This window comes from Alligator sinensis, unplaced genomic scaffold (genome assembly GCF_000455745.1).
Source record: "Alligator sinensis unplaced genomic scaffold, ASM45574v1 scaffold253_1, whole genome shotgun sequence".
In the NCBI taxonomy this organism is placed as follows: Eukaryota; Metazoa; Chordata; order Crocodylia; family Alligatoridae; genus Alligator; species Alligator sinensis.
In genome coordinates this window covers 1733635-1752538 of record NW_005842147.1, presented here as the reverse complement: position 1 = coordinate 1752538, position 18904 = coordinate 1733635, and the positions used below count along the sequence as shown (strand labels likewise).

At 43.2% G+C, this 18904-nt stretch overlaps 1 protein-coding gene across 12 annotated transcripts in view; it reads right to left on the bottom strand.

Moving 5' to 3' along the window:
• PHACTR1 (phosphatase and actin regulator 1) overlaps window positions 1-18904 on the bottom strand; it is a 471624-nt gene that overhangs the window by 116741 nt on the left and 335979 nt on the right. For 11 of the 12 annotated variants that reach the window (XM_025206234.1, XM_025206235.1, XM_025206233.1 and 8 more), the window contains one exon: window positions 5235-5315. The exons of the other annotated variant lie outside the window; for it this stretch is intronic. In XM_025206234.1, the coding sequence (XP_025062019.1) occupies window positions 5235-5315 (81 nt within the window). The remainder of the gene's footprint in view (window positions 1-5234; window positions 5316-18904) is intronic. 12 annotated transcript variants of the gene reach the window in all.

The window sequence follows — 18904 nt, the reverse complement described above, 5'->3', positions numbered from 1 at the left end:
AAAAAATCTCTCTGATACCATCCACTGTTCTTCTCAAGAGGCTGGAGGAAACATATCATCTCCCTTCAAGGATTGCACTATGAACTTTATCTGTCAGCTTTGCACCCCGAGTACCTTGGACTGGTGAGATCCCAGTGCTCTCTCTCTCTTTTCTCTCTAGGCGTAAATTTCTGAACCTGAACTGTATTAGTTAAGCTTGACCTAAGTTTCCCCAAATACTTAGTGAAACTAGGGTAGTACTGTAATTGTTTGTGTTTGTTTGTTTTTCCTTTTGCATGTCAATTACTACTAGTACCATTATATATTTCATATGCTTAGCAATAAATAACTTTTATAGTCAAACTGGTAGTAACTGGGTATATTTTTCCTTCTCTGCTTCTCTTTCCTCCCGTGCTTTGCAGCAACACGTCTTTTACCTAAGCTAAAGATCCCTGTGAAACCCAAAAATACTGTGGGGTCTGCTCATCAAGAGGCCAAAGACTGGGATGTGCTGAGTTTGAAACACATAAGGGGATCAGCTGGTACACACTGATTGACCCAGGTTGACTCAGACGTGTCCTTATGAACTGAATGCTGGCCCATGAGGGTGTCAGCTGGACACCCAGCCGGATTCAGAGGGATTCTGTTACCTGTGTGCTTGTGTCTGACTGCAGTTTATTGTTGCTCTGATGAACTGATTCTTGGCATATGAGGGTGTCAGCCTGTCCATGCTGATCAACCCGGCCAGGTCAGGTGTGTCACGTTAATTTGTGTGTGTTTGTGTGTATGACTGACTTGGTGACTGGAGGAACCCAGCCCCATTGAAACTGAGTCCTGCAAGATAGCTCCACTGGGGGTGAGGACTTGCAGAAGGGAGATATACAGCTCCATATAGAAACACAGGTAACACAAGCAGCACATTGACAGAATTACCAAGACCCTAGAAACATATCCCTAATAAATGAGCACCACCCCAAAGTAATGGGCAAATCTGGTAACAACAGGTGCTTGCCACTTCTGAAACAGAAATCAGACTACTTTCATTGAAGTGTCTAAATCCCAGGCTAGTTTCCACTGAGGCAGGTATGAAGTCTTCACTGATTTCAGTGGAAACTGAAGAAAGCTAATCACACATCATCTGAACATTCTGGCTTCTGTTTCTCCAACCATATTTTCTTTACAAATCTAAGATGTGTTGGTTATGGCTTCTTTTTGCAGTTGTGTCAAAACTCTTAACACAATGTTTTGCATTAAGCCATTCTAAAGCTATAACTAAGGCGAAGTATGGGCAGATGTTTCCTACACCCAGGGTGTCTATCTGTGTACAGTTGGTAATGCACAGTCATTTAGTATTTGCTTTAGTTTGCACAGTACCCACTGGTACTACGCAGTCCCAGCGGTGCACAGGTTGTTTCTGACCCTATGTTGCCATAGCAACAAGCTATGGTGACGTAGTAGCAGTGTCATAGTTAGTGCCCACCGATGCTATGGTGACGTAGCATCTCATGTAGATGTGCCCTCTGTCTACGAACATGCAGCTTACTTTAAGCCACTTGATCATAGTTCGGGATGGACATATGCAGATGGTTGCTAGTGCTATGAGCTGAGCCAGGGACCTGGAGTAAGTAACTTGGGGTGGGAGATGGGCAGGTGGGATTGGAGTGGGGGCTAGTAGGTCTGTGGGGGAAAGGGGAGGTTGGTGGGTCCAGGAGAGTTGCCTGTTCAGGGGTGGGTGGGCCAGGGAGCTAAAAATAAGCCGGTCAGGGTATAGAAGGGTAGGAAGAGTGCAACTCCAAGGCTGGGGTGAGCACCCAGGGCTGCGTTCCAAATGTGTAAGACATTCAATAGATCAAACTAATCCAGGGGTGGGCAATTATTTGGGCCTGTGAGCCACATATGGAGTTCTGGTGAGCTGTCAAGGGCTGGGTCAGTCTTGTTGGGACCCAAGGGGCCTTCAGACATGGGTTTGACCTTTATGCTTAACTCAAGCTATATGCTTAGCTTGAATTGTGGTTCAGACATGCACCCAGTGAAAGGAGCAGATGGAAAAATACTGTCCCTGACTTAAAACAACTCAGGAACTTGGCTAGCTAAATTGAATAAATATAGCCTGGGGAAAAGAGGAACAGTCAGAGCAAGACCTACCCATACATAAGAATGAAAAAATCACTTCAGAATAGAAAATTGCAGTTAAAGGTAACTATATCTGGCAAACAGCAAAAAATTAAGAGGAAGGCTTAAGCTAATTTTATGTATTAGAAAATGAAAGCTATATGGTATATAAAGAGAGGTGAGAGAGTGTACCCTTCCCAACACTCCTGCAGAAAGCCTGAAGAGATCCTGTCATTGTTCCAAGATCCTGCATCAACATCAGACATGGGACCCAGGAGCCCCCAGACAAGAACTTAGTCTGATCAACCAGTGAAGTCGTGTTCGTGATATTATGGGGTGGTGAGCATTTGCTTTGACTAGCTACAGTTCTAAATTTTAACTGCTTATTATTGCTTCAATTCTTATTAGAGCTGTATCTGTTAGGGTTCAATAAACTTGCTTTTAGTTTAGGACAACCGTTTCTTAGTTTCCTTGCTTGGTATAAGACCCATTATAGCATCAGGGGAAGCAACAGCCCCCATCCCCAGGCCTCCCACCAGGCAACAACTCACTAAAACTCCCTAAGCAGCCCCCTCTCATCCACCTGGCCACACTTGCTGCTTGCACAGGTCCTGGCCGTCTCCATGGGCAACCTGGGATCATGGGGCAGTGACAGCACAGGGCCAGAGCCCAGGGCAGAGCTGCGATTCATCCCCTGTATGCCCCTGCCTGCAGAACCAGTGCCTATCACAGGGGCACGCGGGTAGCGGATCACAGCTCTGCGCTGTGCTCAGCTGGGATGGGGCTGGGGCTGGAACCTGGGGAGCAGAATCTGGGAGTGGGATGGGTGGGCATGTGGGACCAGGATTGTGGGGCCCCAGCTCTGCACTGTCACCGCTCTGCGATCCTAGCCCCCAGCCCCGCCTGCCTGCCCATCCTGCTCCCGGATGCTGTACTCCAGATTTTAGCCCTGGCCCCAGGGTGTGTACCAGTGCTGTGATTTGCTGCCCACACATCCTTGCAACAGGCACTGATTCTGCAGGCAGGGGCATACAGGGAGAAGACTGCAGTTCTACCTCAGGCCCCAGCCCCGTGCTGTCACTGCCCCAATCTCAGGGTCTGCATGGGGACTGGCTGGGACCCATGCAGGCAAGGTGCATGGCCACAGGGATGGGCTGGGGCTGTGGATGGGTGGGGAGCTGCAGCTGGGGCAGGGGCTGGCCAGGATCTTGGGGTGGTTACAGTGTGGGACCAGGGCTGGGGCAGAGCTGCAATCCACTCCCTGCACAAACCTGCCCGTGGAACCTGCACCTGTTGCAGGGGTGTGCAGGGAGCAGATCGCAGTCTGCCCCAGTCCCATGCTGTCACTGCCCCATGATCCCATGCCATAATCCCAGCCTCACCCACCTGTCCAGCTCCTGAACACTGCTTCCTGCTCACCCATGGCTCCATTCCATCTGCCCAGTCAGATGCGCTGCCCACACATCCTGCCCCCAGCAGTGGGTGCAGGACAGATGGGCCAGAGTGATTGGGTAGCGGGGCTGGATTCAGCGGTGGTAGCAGCTGGAAGGAGCTGCTGTCATCGGGGCTGCCAGGAAGTGAGTCTGGCCAGTGAGCCACTCTAACCCCACTGCACGTCTGGGAATGGTGGGACTGGCCACATGCTCCATGGCTCAAGCTGCCTCTTCCGCCTGGGCTGGGCAGGACCGAAGGACCTGCCACGGGCCAGACAAAATCCCTCTGTGGGCTGGATCCGGCCTGTGGGTTATATTTTGCCCGCCCCTGGGCTAATCTGTTCCCAAACTAGTCAGTTCACCTAGCTCTGCTCATGCTAGCTCCAGATCCAGGCTAAGAACTGATGTTGTATTTGTCTCTGGACACAGTATGCCCGTATTTGTTCTGGAATGAAAATGTCCCAGTGTTGGTGTGTACACACCTTGCCCTTCCAATCAAGGTTTAGTGAGAGGCTGAATGCACTGTCATCTTTCTGCCTTTGATTCAATAAAGCATGTGGTGGGCCAGAAGGGGGTGCCCCTGAGCCGAGTCCCCTGCCTCACTGCACCCAGCCAAAAACCAAGCCTCGGATGCTGCCTCAAGGGTGCCAACTTCTGGCCAACCCCCTTCCTGGAGCACACCTGCAAGCCTGGGGTAGTGCCGCCACCACCCGGACTCAGGCCTTTGTTTGGGTCCTGTGCCCCCCTGACCTCCCCTATCATTTGAACCTTGGTCCCTGGATAAAATGGTTTGTCCCAGGAAAAATGTAATGCCTGTTTGTAGCCATAGAACCAGTACAGCGTGCTAGCATGGTCCTATGCCTGGGCTAGTAAGCTCAACTTCTACAGAACTAACTTAGCCCTGGTACAGTGCTGTGTAATGTGGCTACTGCTTCTGGTTTTAGAGCTAGAACATGCAGAGCTATCCTGCATATCTCTACACAGTGATGCCTTGCTCCACAGAGACATGCCATTAAACATAAGTTTAGCAAAACATTTAAGCAAATACTGAAGTCTCATTGAAGTCAAAGTAAAGTACATGGTGAATCATAACCTTTGTGCATTCACAGGGGACATGATGGAATAAATTGAAGCTGAATTTAGAATGCAGTAGATGGCATATATTTGTTACCCTATTAAACTGGAATGACATAAAAGAATGAAGTGTTATTATTGAGTGCAAATAATACAGTCATGGTAAAAAAAACATGGTATCCAAGACAGAAAACGATAAATGTTATAGATCTTCAACTCTTACATGGGGACCTGCAGGGCCCTCCAGAAACCAAGGAATCCAAAGCAATTTAACTGATTTCCTTTTCCTTAATAGTTAATCCCTCACTCCCTCCATCAGAATAATGGTATGACGAACAGAAATGGGGCTTCAGTCAGGAAGTCCTATTCTCTAAATAACTATTAGGCTCCTGCTTCAACTACTGTATGCTTCTGTTTAATATTACCTACTAGATAATTGTAAACAGCTACTTAGACAATATGGCAAACTTAAGTAAAATATAAACAGAAATCTGAAGGTCTGCTTCTGAATTCACTTATATCCCTATTATTCAGGAATTAACTCCCTTGAAGTTACTGGTGTTCAAGCAATGCAGGAACAAGCCATAAGACTTTGCATATTGTCAACTTGGTGTCATGCACACAATCATTTCTTACCTTTATCAAAGATTTCCTTCAGAACTCCTCGTTTTATAAGCTCTTCCCTGCTTTGCCTCATTGATATCTTTCTTTCCAACGCTACAACAAAAGGACAGAGGTAGATATCATTACAAAAATAAAGGTAATTTTAAAAGACTGTGTGCCCTTTATAGCTTTTATTTACTTTTTACTGTTTGGCCCACTGAAGTCAATGGCAAAACTCTCGTTTGTATCTGAAAGGAAGGACTATTGTAACTCCATAGATTTCTACTGGCTGTCATGACATGGCTGTTGATATGTGTTGATCCAGAAAGACCTCTCTATTCGCTCCTATACTCCTGCTTTACTAAAGACAAATAGCATTAAATAGCTTCTGAATAGCAATTGAATAGCATTAAACTGTGGATCCTTCCTATGCCAGACAACACCAGACAGCATGATAAGCTTGGTCCTTGGCTCCTTCAGGGCCTGGACCTGTACTTTTGAAGTCAATGGGAGTTGTCACTAACTTCAATGAGAAAAGAGCAGACTCTTACAGCACAGAATAGGGCACATTTGTTTGTAGAGGCATTTCTTCAATAGAGGAAGTGATATTTAGCCTGGTATAATGGCTTCTTCCTAAGGATGACTTCTGCAGAAAAGTTGACATGTGGACCACCATTCATAAGAGGACATCACTGTTGTGTCCAGGAAAGTATTCAAACGGAAATAAATCTGTGACATTCCATTAAAGTCAAGGAAGATTCACTGATTAACACCAGTCAAGGAGCTTGCCCAAAACTAAATAATTATTGTATTTGGTGCCTGGAGACCACAGGCACAGGAAAGACGAATAGAATTCTAGTGGTTGATTAGTTCAGCACTAATTAAGACATTGTTCAATTAACCAAAACATCACAAAGTAAATATATTCAGGTATGCACTAGAAAGAGAATGAGCAAGGGGCACAGAAAGTGATATGCAGGGGATGCTGAGACTATGTATGCTCTACAAAAAGCAAGGCTCAGCTTGCCAAAAAAGAGGGACTGTCAAGGGCAAATTACTTATGCCATATGCTCCTCTGTCAGATGCAGCACACAGCAAATGAGCAAGGAGGAATGAACTTCAAGATGCCCAAAGCAGATTTAAAGTGAACGAGGCTCTAAAATGCTCCCCCACTCCCCACCCTGAGATTTCCTCTGTAAACATGACTACGTAGCCCTTTGTGATATTGTCATACTACCTGGTAGTTGTATGTGAGGGTTGTTTCTGAAGAATAGAATAGATAAAATGGTCTAGAATGGTTTAATCATGGAGTATCCTGCCTTGAGCAGGGGGCTGGACTAGATGACCTCTTGAAGTCCCTCTAGCCCTACTTTTCTATGATTCTAAGTTCACTGTGTACTTGGAGGACTAGCAAGGTTTATATTGACGTGCATCTTGTTGAATTTATTTGCTATTACATATGGGTGGTTTGGTGTTTTGTTTTGAGGTACTGAAGTGCTGGGCTCTAGGGCCTATGAGAATCCTGCTTATAGAAAAGGTAATATGTCCCTTAGGAAAGTAATGCTGTTCTATTCTTTTAAAATAAATATTAGCTTAAAAATAAAGCTAAAGAAATCAGCCCTCCTGTGTAGTCAATGCTGGACCAAAAGCTATACAACCATTAAAAATATAAAAACACGCTTAAATATCCTTAAATGATCAAATACCAGCATGATCATTAGGGCTGTGCAAAATTTCACTGGCTGTTTCGTTTCGACTTGTTTTGAGCTCAAAACAGCGAAATTGAAACGAAATGACATGAAACACTTTGAAACAGCCTCAAAACAAAATGAGGGCAGTTGAAACATTTCAAAAGTTTCAAAGCTGGGCTCGCTTGCAGGGAAACAGAAAGTAAGGAGAGGGAGGGGGAAGAGGGGGGAAGGACTGCTCTCATATTGACTGTGTAGCTGGCCAGTGACTGTGATCCTTCCCTGAGGTCCCTTCCAATCCTAGTGCTCTGGGGGACGGATGAAAAAAGCAGCATTGTTTGAAGTGAGCTGCTTTCTGCCTTGGGGTCAGTTACTGAGCTGTGAGCAGCTCAGCAGCGTCAGACAACAAAGGCTATCATTTCCTACTTCCTAGCATGTTTCTAGCAAGTGGGATACATCAATACTTTTTGCTTTCTATCCCTTTTATTTAATTATTATATTCATTCATTCCTTTCAATTTATTCCTCCCCCAAAATCCTCTTTTTATTTGCCCCCAAAATCTTCTTTTTGTTTGCCCTGATGGAGATATGTATGTGACAGTATCTCCATACTGGCTGTAGGAAGTTGGCTTCTGGTGATGAGGTTAGCAAGGTTCAGTGCTTGTTTGAATTTACAAACCACTTTTCACAGCCCAGCCTATGAACTGCACTTCATCAACCTCCTAGGTACAAAAACTCATCGACACAAATGGACTCAATATAGACAGTGGAATTCTGACACACTACAATGTGCCAGGCATCTGACTCCCCAGGTACCTCTCCACTTTTACCTGTACTTCTACCTTCCCCCCAACCCCAGCCTGTCTCTCACCCCCTGATGCCCCCATTTCCATTTTCACTGACTGGCTTTCTTGCCTGCATTGCATGCCAGCTTCTGGCTTCTTTACTATTCCTTCCATCCAGGAACAGCACCCACACCAACTGCAGGTGCTTCCTGAGCCTGACAAAGGGTTTTTCAACCCAAAAGCTTGCTAAGATATATTTCTCCAACTATTCAGTTGGTCTACTAAAAGATACCAGATTGACTCAAAGAACCTTATCTGCCAGTGCCATGTCCTTAGATCAACATCCCTAGCACCTGTCCCTGGTCAGCTGACTGGAAGGAGTCAGGGCCCTGGGCACATCTAAGCCCCAGGGCTGGGGCTGGCAGAGGGCGTTCTCTGGCAGCTGCTGGAAAAGAACCTCCTGCAGGAAAGGAAAGAGGCTCTAGTCTGTCAGTTTGGCTGCCTGAGATGCTAGTGCTACTGTGATGCAGTGCGTATGTGTTGTTATTTAAAGTGGTGGACTGGACTGAGGCTGTAGGGGAGAAGGATGCCTCATTGGGGCACACTATTGTGTTGTGTAAACGCCCCAGCACCAGTGCAGGCATGCCTTAACACACACAAAGTCATACATGTCACAAGTTTTGGTTGTCAGCAGCTTGAGGTGCAGTTTCCCAGAAACCCCTGCATCTATCTCCTTGAAACTCAACAGACTTTGTGGCCTCAGCAGGGGCTACAATCCCTGCAATTTGCGTTTGAATCAGGCAGTTATAGGCAGTTTTGTGATTCCCCATTATAGCCTATGGGTGAAAAAGCAAAACTGTTTTGACGAAACAAAATGGAACAGTGCTTTGAAACAAAACAAAACGTCAAAATGAAACACTGTCCTTATGAAATGGTGAAACGGAAGTCGAAAAGAAATGGTGCTGTTTCGCACAGCCCTAACGACCATATCATCTTGAACATACTCAGCTGATCTTCAGTGTCATTAGCCCTTAATAGCAAGCCAAAAACAGAAAAAAATTTCCAATTGCACCTAAACTGATTTTTTTCAAAGTTTTTCATAAAAAGTCTAAACAGTTTTGAAAATGACAAAAAAAATGCCATTTTCTTTCTTTCAATTGAAAATTACACATTTTATTTCAACCTTGAGTTATTTAACCTTTGGGGTTTTTTTAAAAAAAGGCCAAATATTTGTCTATATGTTGAAATAGAACCTTTTTGGCATTACTGAAATTAAACACTCAGTTTAGTAACATATTAAAATGAGACAATTTTGAATATTTTATTCTGTCCTCCCAGCATTTTGGTTGAAAAAAAATCCACCAAATTAGTCCTGGAATCACAAATAGCTTCAGTTTCTCCAAATCTACATTTTTCAACATTTACTGATTTTTGAGGAAAAAATGCTCTAGTAAAGACTGTGTTAATTTCATGAATTGAAGTCAGTATTTCTGAAAGGTGGATATGGTACTCATTATGGTTTAGTTATATCTTGCTCACTAGCAAGACAGGGAGTACTGAAAAACCACAGACTCATCTAATAACTATTTTTAGGGTCTAAATTATGTAGAACTTTCCAGGGTCACTTTGGATGATCATCTGTACAGAAAGCTCTAACACAGCTCTACCTGTGACAGCTACCTTACCAGAAGATTAAAAAAAAATTATGTTCAAAGCTTGAGCTAAAATGAGAACTTTTCTCTTTAAAAAATTCTTCCTGTGTCTGCTTATAGATGATTTGATTGCTACAAGGGAAGCATCTCCCTTGGTGAAACAGTGGTAAAGGAAGGACTAGCCAGGCTGTTCATTTAAGGACAGCACTGAATAACAGCAGTAGCTGATAGTATTAAAACTTATGTTTTTCTTTCTTAGGACTCTTCTCTCCAAACATAGCTAGTATATTTATGTGCACATGTTGTGATTCAGCTGTTGAACTGAAGTTAAATAATCACAGCGGCCTATCTTAAAGTCTGCATGTAAAACTCACTAAGTATTAACAGCATGAAACATGAACTGAATACACAGCTCTATTTTACCGTGACAAGGATTGCAACTTCTTTTGCCAAGGATTTTTTTCCAAAGAAGTTGGCGCCACAAACTCGTTTCACTAAGCACTTAGAAAGGACTCATCCAACAAAAGGAACAAAAAAATTCTTTGAATTAACCTTCAATTCAGGAAAACTTGTAGATTAATGGGTGAAGAAAATAAATATAATTGCATTTAACCAAAAATGTAGTCTTTCCCTTGAGATTTTCATTAGTGATATGTTGTATTAGACTGTTTTGTCCTTTTGTTCTTTTTCCAGGAGGAGAGAAATTTATGTCAACATCTATCTATGGGAACTAGTTAAGTTTAAAAACTGCTAATTTAACAAATGAATATTTTTAAAATAAACCATTTTGGTTGGTGGAGTTTACCCTGTGAATGCTCCGGTTAGGCCAGCAGTACAGTTCAGACAAGCTCATAAGAATTTCTTGTTCCTTTGTCCTAGAACAGGGGTGCTCTACCCCCGGCCTGTGGGTCAGATGCAGCCCATGGCCCTGTGTCATCTGGCCCATGGGGTTCTCTATGGGATCGGATATTTGACAGTGGGAGAATAGTGACAGTACTCCTGCACAGCCAAATTGTCAGATTTATGGGGCCCTGTGTGCTAGATCAGGGCACCTGATTCCAGTGTGCAGAGCTGCAGGGGTGGTGCTGGGTCCAATGACAATCCCAATGTTCACAGGGCTCAAGAGGCAGTGGAAGCAGGCCCCAAGACCCAATCCCTGTGTGCTGGGACAGGAGGGGCAGTGCTAGGCTCTCAAGGACTAATCTCAGCGGGAGGGGGCAGTGTTGGGTCCCCATGGTCTGCTCCCAGAGCACAGGGCAGGGAAGGTGTGGTTCCCAGCCCTAGAGCCCAGTTGTGGCCTACGGCACTTGATCTGTGGGGCTTGGCCTGTGAACTGACCCTGTCCACTCATCTGGCCTATGAGGTCAAAAGGTTGAGAACCGTTGTCCTAGAAGCATACTACTGTTATGCCTTTGTTCCCTGAATAAAACTCTTGTGCTCTGTAAAGTCAGGCTAGGTACAAACATTCAAAAAGCCTGAAGTGGAATCGATCTAAGTTACGTGGTTTTCTGTAAGCAGTGGCGTAGTTTAGATCAGTAGCAAACAGAACACATGTTCACACTTTGGTGGGGTGGCAAATATTAGACCCGGTTCTGCCATTTTTAAAGCAGTCTATGTATGTCAAACTTCTGTTCTTTTATGGGTATAGACTGGTTTTGTGTGCCAAACTGCCATTCTGTTATGGGTATAGACCAGTTTCTAATCACGTATACTGGTAAAAGTGTAATGTTTATATCTGACCTCTGTGACTGTCCCTTCAGTTGAGAAGGTGAAGCATGAGGCCTATGTGTGCAAGTGCTTATGCTGCTCTGTTAAACAGCCAGAGACATTTATGCAATGAGGACACATCAGCCTATCATTATCTCTCCTACCCATCCTTCAGACACCAAACTTGTCACGTTTGCAGGAAGTGAGGGCTTCCCCAATATGTCCAAAAGAAGATCCCACCCTTTACAGAATATGATGTACTGCTGCTGCTTCTTATACCACTCGGAAGACCAAACAAACCAGTTCAACTCTTTCCTCCCCACCTGACATTCACATCTAATAAGCGATTTGACCTACTTAGATGTGTCCTAACCTTGCTGTTAGATTGTACCTCTGGTCTCTCTCTCAAAAAACACCGGCGTCCTTATAGCATGAACATGTCCTTTTAAAGGCCACTAATTTTCATTGGCATTATGGTCAATTAAAATTGTTACAACAACAGAGCTCCTGGCAAAAAAATTCCATTTTGTAATCTATGTCTGGAATTAATATTCATTTTGCTTTTCAATTATTCCAGAGCTGGAGTCATTTCACAAAGTAAATTCCAGAGAACCTGTTTCCATGGTGTAAAGATATACAGCTTACTGATTCCTTTCACGGGAATATCGTGTGAAATTTACATAGATCCTCTTTTATCATTCTAATTCTAATTTTCAACCAGACAGAGATTCTAGGAAGTTAACTGGTAACTCATCTGATTTCAGAGCTACCATCTCTATATTTTAAGGACAGGCAGGAATACTTTTTTGCTGTTCTTTCTTATTAACTTTCTAACTATCCAGTAAAGGCAAGTTAAACTGATTGCTGTTACTGATTGATGATAATACAGGTATGAAACAAGGTGAAAAACGTAAAAAACAACCATACAAACAATCTGTTAAAATCTTTCTTCACAAAGATTTGGGACTAGCAGTTAGCATCTTTAGTGAATTTCACTTCTCTTTCTTTAATACATGTGAACTTGTGAACAGCATCTTCCAGATCAATGCTCTCCACAATTTGGTTTTCATTAGAAATGAAATTTAGAGCCACCCTCCTCAACTGCAACTAAACGACTGTCAAACACAAGAAGTCTTAAGTGAGTTTTGAAAACCTGCATTCTTCACCTGAGGCAGGTATACAAAGTTAACAGAATCCTGAGTTTGGGAAAAAGCAAACAGTTAATTTTTGCATAAAAACTCTAATGTTGCTTTGGGTGCATTCCAAATTGCAGCACCCTACTAAGGGCTCGATGTTCAATGCAGAGATCCAGGGCATGCCTATCTCTTCACCAGGCTGCTTATTTTTCAATAATTTCTTTAAAAAGTGCACTGCTATTGCAATTTTTTGAAGAGCTTCTTTAGTGTTTGGGGGATTATAGCGGGTTATCACTGAACTTTTATTGTGCCAGGGCAGCCTTGCTCCATAGGACATATCTTCAATACTGAACAAACAAACATACAGTCAGCAAAGGGTTAACTCATAGCAATGGTCCTTCTTCGGACCCAGAGAGAGGATGCTGCCTTTTCTGCACCACTCTCCTCCCTTAGCTCCACTCCCTGGGAACTTTTAACTTCCTCCAGGCACCGACTGCTGGCAGCTTGCCCATGGCTGAGCAGGCAGACTATCACTTCTAACCGCCCTCAGCTGCGCTCTTGCCCCTTAGCCTTGCACCCAGCTGCAGGGATGTCACACAAAATACTTGTGATGCTCAGCAAGTTGTAAAACCATGTTTTCAAGAGACTCTGTGGAAGGATCCAAAGCATAAGAGAAACCAATTGATTTTATCGTTCTTTTCTGGATTCATTAACAGTTCATTTCTGGCTTTAATTAAGTGTTCTATTTTTGGTTCTCGTTCTCTTCTTTCAGACATACTGGAACTATCAGAAGAAATTAAATCTTTGTTCCTAAGATGGCTATTTTCAGAAGCAGGAATGCAGGCATTTTAGTTGGAAAAACCTTCACAAGAAAATTCAATTTTAGCCATTAAATGGGAAAACAGTTGATCCCAGAAATCTTAAAAGTGCTTGACATAGTTTTCCATTGATGATTTCTCCTTTGGCTTTTCTTTTTTAGCTTGACATTCAGCTTCAGACTGATGTTACCATTTTCACAAAAGATTGTCACTTTTACTTTTGGTTTCAACCACAATGTTTTACACCATGGGTTGACAACCTTTAATTAATGGCAGGCTGCAGCTTCCAACACATCCAGTGCCACAGGCCATCCTTCCCTCTGGCTACTTCAGTTGTCCTGGCTCTGTGCAGAGGGCTGCTCTCTTGCCTGCTGACAACCATGGGGAATGAGAATTTGAAGTGGCTAATACAGTCACTACAGGGACCAGAAGTTGCAACAATGGTGAGAACAGTCCTTTGGACAGAGCTAGAGCAGCTGGAGGAGGCTGGTGAGCCATGAGTAAAATGTGGAACAAAGAATGAGCATCAGATTGGATCATGGCCTAGATCTAATCTCTTTGCTCTAATCTAATCTTAATAAATTGTTGACCCCTGATTTATACTGTCATTGGTGGAAACCATTTGAGCTGACTACACTTGTACATAAATACAAGCTAATCTAGGAGCTTCTAACAATAAAGTATAAATGGATTGATTTAGGTAGAAAGTATCACCTGTCACCTGCTGTTGTTCAACAGAAAATCCACAGCACTGCCAATTATTCAATTAAAAAGAAAACAAAAACCACTCTGCTGGTGAATGATAGATGTTCCACCTTTGCAAATGTGGGGGGTTTGAGGGTTGTTGGGGGTTTTTTGGGGTTTTTTCTGCCTTTTCTAACTTTGTGCTTGATGAGGCAGTTGCCTATTTTTCCAAGCCTTGAAGGGGTCCCAGTTTCATGGAAGTAATTAGAAGAGAAAACTATTCTGGGAAAAAAAAGTCTCAGAGCTGGGAGAAACTCAAAGGTTTCCCTTTTACAAAGGGCTCAACTAAATTTTGGCTTGTTTCAGTGACATCTATGAGTTTTTTTCTTTGAGTCTGGGGTTTGAATCTACTTGAAAGTCAAAGTGCAGTACAGTCAAAATAAGTGAATATTGCCTTGTTTAGATCTGAAAATATACACTGAGTTTTGCCTGGTTACAAATTAAACCTATGATTCTCTCTCCAAACCTAGGGGAAGGGAAGAGTGTTTCAAAGACTTATGAATATTTGGGCAAAACTGCACCAAGTTTAAAATTTCATACAAAAGTTTTTTGGCTGATTAGTCTCATTCTTGGATTTAGGGCTATAACACTTTCTACAAGATATGATTCACACACATCACTGTTTAAAAATATCATCTCTGTGTGTCACACACATTAACTATGAAATGTGATATCATCATTTTTATGTGGGGCCCATAAAGGATAAAATTCTTACAAATCCTAATCAAAGGTTGTGTTCCCACAATGCAATACCGTAAAATATGAATAAATCAGTGAGAAATGTGTATGGGAACATATAAAGTTTGTTTTTAATTTGTTGGACCTATAGAAATGGCAAAATTGTGCCAAATCAGGGGTCATTTAACTGATAGAAGAAAAGATTAATTATCTGCACCACAGAAATGAATAAGTGAAATTCTGTGTTCTGTATTATACAACAGAGACAAACTTATAAGATATATCTTAACATAAATTGTATACATACCTTTGAGAGCATAGGGTTAAGCCTTATAGCCAAGGTTGCAAACCCAAGAAAATATATTTTTTTTACTGCAGCCTACAATATTTTACTAACGTTTTAGCATAACTTTTTGACTGACTTATATTTTACATAATGTAAATTTAAACCTTTTGCCAAGACTTGGATAGCAGTAACAAAGGCCAGGTTCAAATTTAGAAGTTGAACACTGCTTCCTAAATCTGGCTTGAGCCTCCACCCAAAAACCTGGAAAAATCAATTTTAACTGGGTATTCTACTGTGAACAAACTCCCCCATTCACAAGCAAATGTTAAACTAAAACAGAGTTTATTACAGGGGGAAAGGGATAAGTATACAACTTTAGAAAAAAACATAACCATTAAATATTAAGTGAAACCCAAAAAGAGAAACCTTTCCCACTGACTTTCAGGACCTCCTCCCCTCCTGCACAGGTACTGTCCCTGACTTCCCCTCCCTTCCCATTCCCCCTTCCCTTTGTCCAGGAGGGTTTGTTTAGAGTTTGCCTCTGGGCACAGGATGGGAGTGATGCCCACTTCTGCGGCTGTCCCCCGCTGATCTGGAGCTGGGGGAAGTCCCTGGGCTGCTCCTGCTGTGCTCTAGCTGGGAGCTTCTGTGAGTGACAGCATGGGATGTCGGGCTTAGCTGGGAACAATGGCTGTGCATAGGTCCTCCCTTCCAGGTGCTCCTACTCCCTGCCCAGCCTTCTAGTGCCCCTCCATGCTGTTCCATCCTTGGGGTCCCCTACTTACTGCCAAACCCCGATGTCCCCAACTGAACCTTGTACTGTAATGCATACTCCAGCCCTGCTCAGCCCATTGTGGCATGGACCTTCTTTCCACTGCCTCTCCCTCTTCCAGCATCACCGCTTCCCTTCTCTGTCCTGCCCAAAGCCACGTGACCCTTTCTACCTTCAAGATAAGAAGCTGACCAGCCATTACAGACAAGTGATGGCCCAGACATGCAGGGTAAGCATGTGGCTGGGGGTGGTGACTATGGAAGTTCCCATAGGCCACAAAGCCCTGACAGAGAGCTCTCTGCAGTGCGTCAAGCTGCAGGGTGGCATGGCTCTGCTCTGTCTGTCCATCAACACTAGCATTCAAATGACAGATTTTCAATCAAGCTCACCATTTCTTAGGTTTTTTTTAAGGACAGCTTAATTCCTCCCTGCCCCCCAGATTTTACAAACTCACTTTTTTATTTATTTATTTATTTTTACAGACCATCTGTAAATTTCTGGACAGTTGGCAACCTTGATATATCCTATATTGATTAACTAGAGGGTAAAATATCCATTTCCCTGGTCGGTAGGATGAACCATATCTATTCTTTACTTGGATTTTGGCACAAGAAATTAACACTAATATAAAAAATGCAGATCTACACAGAGTAACATCAAGCATAAATTAACCCCTCAGAGGAAAGGATCAGCAAAAAAATGCAAAATCAAATCCCTTAACACAGAATTACAGGAGCTGATCAAAATGTTGCAGACTACTTTAAGCAGAGGAAATCATGACAAAGTAATAGGATTTAAAAAGTATTGCTTGCAACCAAGAATTCCATAAAGACAACCAGATAAAATAAAATTTGAACAACTCTATCAAACATAATTAACAGAAGGAACTGAACTGAAGAAATCAGAAATCCCATCCAAAACCAGATGGAGTGTCAATTTCGTATACAGAAGGAGAGAAATTTTGAGACACACTGGTAAAACCCAACATAATGGATTTCACAGACTGAATAATAGAGGAAGTCTGACAAAAGATAAATAAATGAAGACAAGAAATAAAACAGGAAATCTCAGGCAAAAAACAGAAAGACTAAGAACAAAATCAAAGATACTGTAACTCTAAATGAATGCAAGACCCTCACCATCCTAAAGAAAAACATCATTATCCTCATTTTTTCACAATTGATAGATAGGAAGGTATAAACCGCCACTAAGTAGGTACAAGTATAATTCTAAATCTGGCTTACACATCAATTTAGGCTGACTGGCCAAATAAAACCCATGAATAGATTTTTCCAGAAGGATACGAGTTGTCCTGTTAACCCAAGATTAAGGTCTGGCTTTAGTCTCCACTTGTGCAAATAACACAGCAGGGCATACAGGACAGAATCAAGTTTTTTGAAGAAATCTGCAGATATACCAAGTGCCTATCCGATTTGTTCTGTTAGGGTCCAGGAGGCAGCTAAAAAAATCCCAGCAGGTATGATGCTATTAAGAAGTGGGGCCAGGGCTCCTGGAAGATGTTCTGACCTAGCAAATCTATCTGCTGGAAGGAAGAACATAGTGAATAGCCTGAGGAGACATTAATCCTTATATACTTCACTGTACTATAAGCCAGAGCCTCTTTCACTACAATATACTATTCTTACAGCAAGAGTACAATATGCAAACAGATGGCTCACAAACGAGGATCAGCAGTATATGTAATTACAGAAATACATATGCAACATTTTGATACATAATAGTGCAACTAATCTCAATCAAACCAAAATCAAGTCATCTCATGTCAATGACATCGCCAGAAAGAAAAAAAAAAAGTCCATGATTTCTGGCAGCTCAACAGAATCCACTCCAAAATAGAATTTACACATAAGATGTGAACAGCCAGCCAAGCTGCCACTTTTGGATGTGCTCACCATCAGACAACACAGCCAGATGGCAAAATATGCACCACAATTTACAGATACATGTCTAACAGATTTCAGTAGACTGGATCCACCAGCATAAACTCCTACACCATAAAGCAGCAAAGAGTATTAATCTAGCCCTGCCTTGCAGTTAATGGGATTGACCTGTTAGTTTTCTTGTCAGATAAGAAAACAGAACAGGGTGGTGGGGGAGAGGCAAAAGGGTGAATAAAAGAGAGAGAGATGGATAGCTTGGACAGATAAAGGTCAGGGAAAGACATGCAATCTATGATTTATCCCAACCAGGACAGGTCCAAGCCTACCTCATCCATTGTCCAGCCATGCTCACAGGTATATTTAAAATCTGCTTTGGCGTGTGTCTTTGTGGCCACTTCTTGAGCTTAGTTTTCCCTGAAAGCAGCCACGGGGCAAAGGCTCAGGGCAGCCTCACTGGCATATAGCCATGCATGCCAACAGGTGCAGGTAGATGAGGTTGTGATCAGGTTTGGCTTGAGCGGGATACACTATTGCTGGAGCATAGACAAGAACCCATCAGCCAGTTGGGATAGTTTGGCCTCTCATGCTGCCAGTGAGGAAGATAGCTGTGTTACTGGAAAAGGTGAATTTGCAATGATTGAGGAGTACAAACATTTGCACCCCACCCATGACCTGCAAAGTAGACTGCTATGTTCTTGAACTTTACCAAAAGCTAGGGTAACAGAGGCAAGCTATATTCCTCTAATGAAAGCTTATCTTGACTACAGTGTGGAAAGGTTAATTTGGTGGATTCTTCTCATTCAGAACTGTCCAACCTCTGAGCAGTCAGGGGCCACACACTGGGCAGGTTGCACTAGCTGAGGCCACCAGTTATATACTGCTGATCACATGGGCCACCAGCTATATACTGCACTACATGGGTGCTCCTCCCCATCACACACCACATTGCATGGGTGCTCCCCCCTACCTCACTGCATTGCATGGCCTCCCCCACTCCCACTGTACCATTCCTTGTGGGCATCTTGAACCAAACTCACAGTGCACCTATGCTGTACCTTGCCATCTTGCCCGTCCCCTCTTAGATGGAGGCAAAAAGAGGAAGGTGAAGGAAGGAGGAAGAGCCCAGAGCTCTGAGCTGCTACTGCAGCCATAATGGTGGGAGGAGAAGCAGTCAGGTGGGAACTCAGAGGCCTCATGGTAACCCCTTGTAGGCTGCCAGCAGGACACCAGTTGGATAGGCCTGTTCTAATGTACCAGAGAAGGGCTTGCACTGGCTGCCAAACCTCTGCATCGTAGGGAAAAAACATACCCAAAAGGACATTGTTAAGCCCAAGGTTCTGCTATACTTGTGCCTACTCTCCCGACACTTGCTGAAATGATAACTGGTTTGGGAAAAAAGCTGTTCCAGTCCTTGGCTAGAATAGCTAATGCGACAAAAGCCTTCTCAGGTACAGAGACAAGCAGATGGATGGTCACAGATGTTTGTCCACACACGCATCAATTAAAATAAACAGTTCAACAAACTTAGCACTCAGGA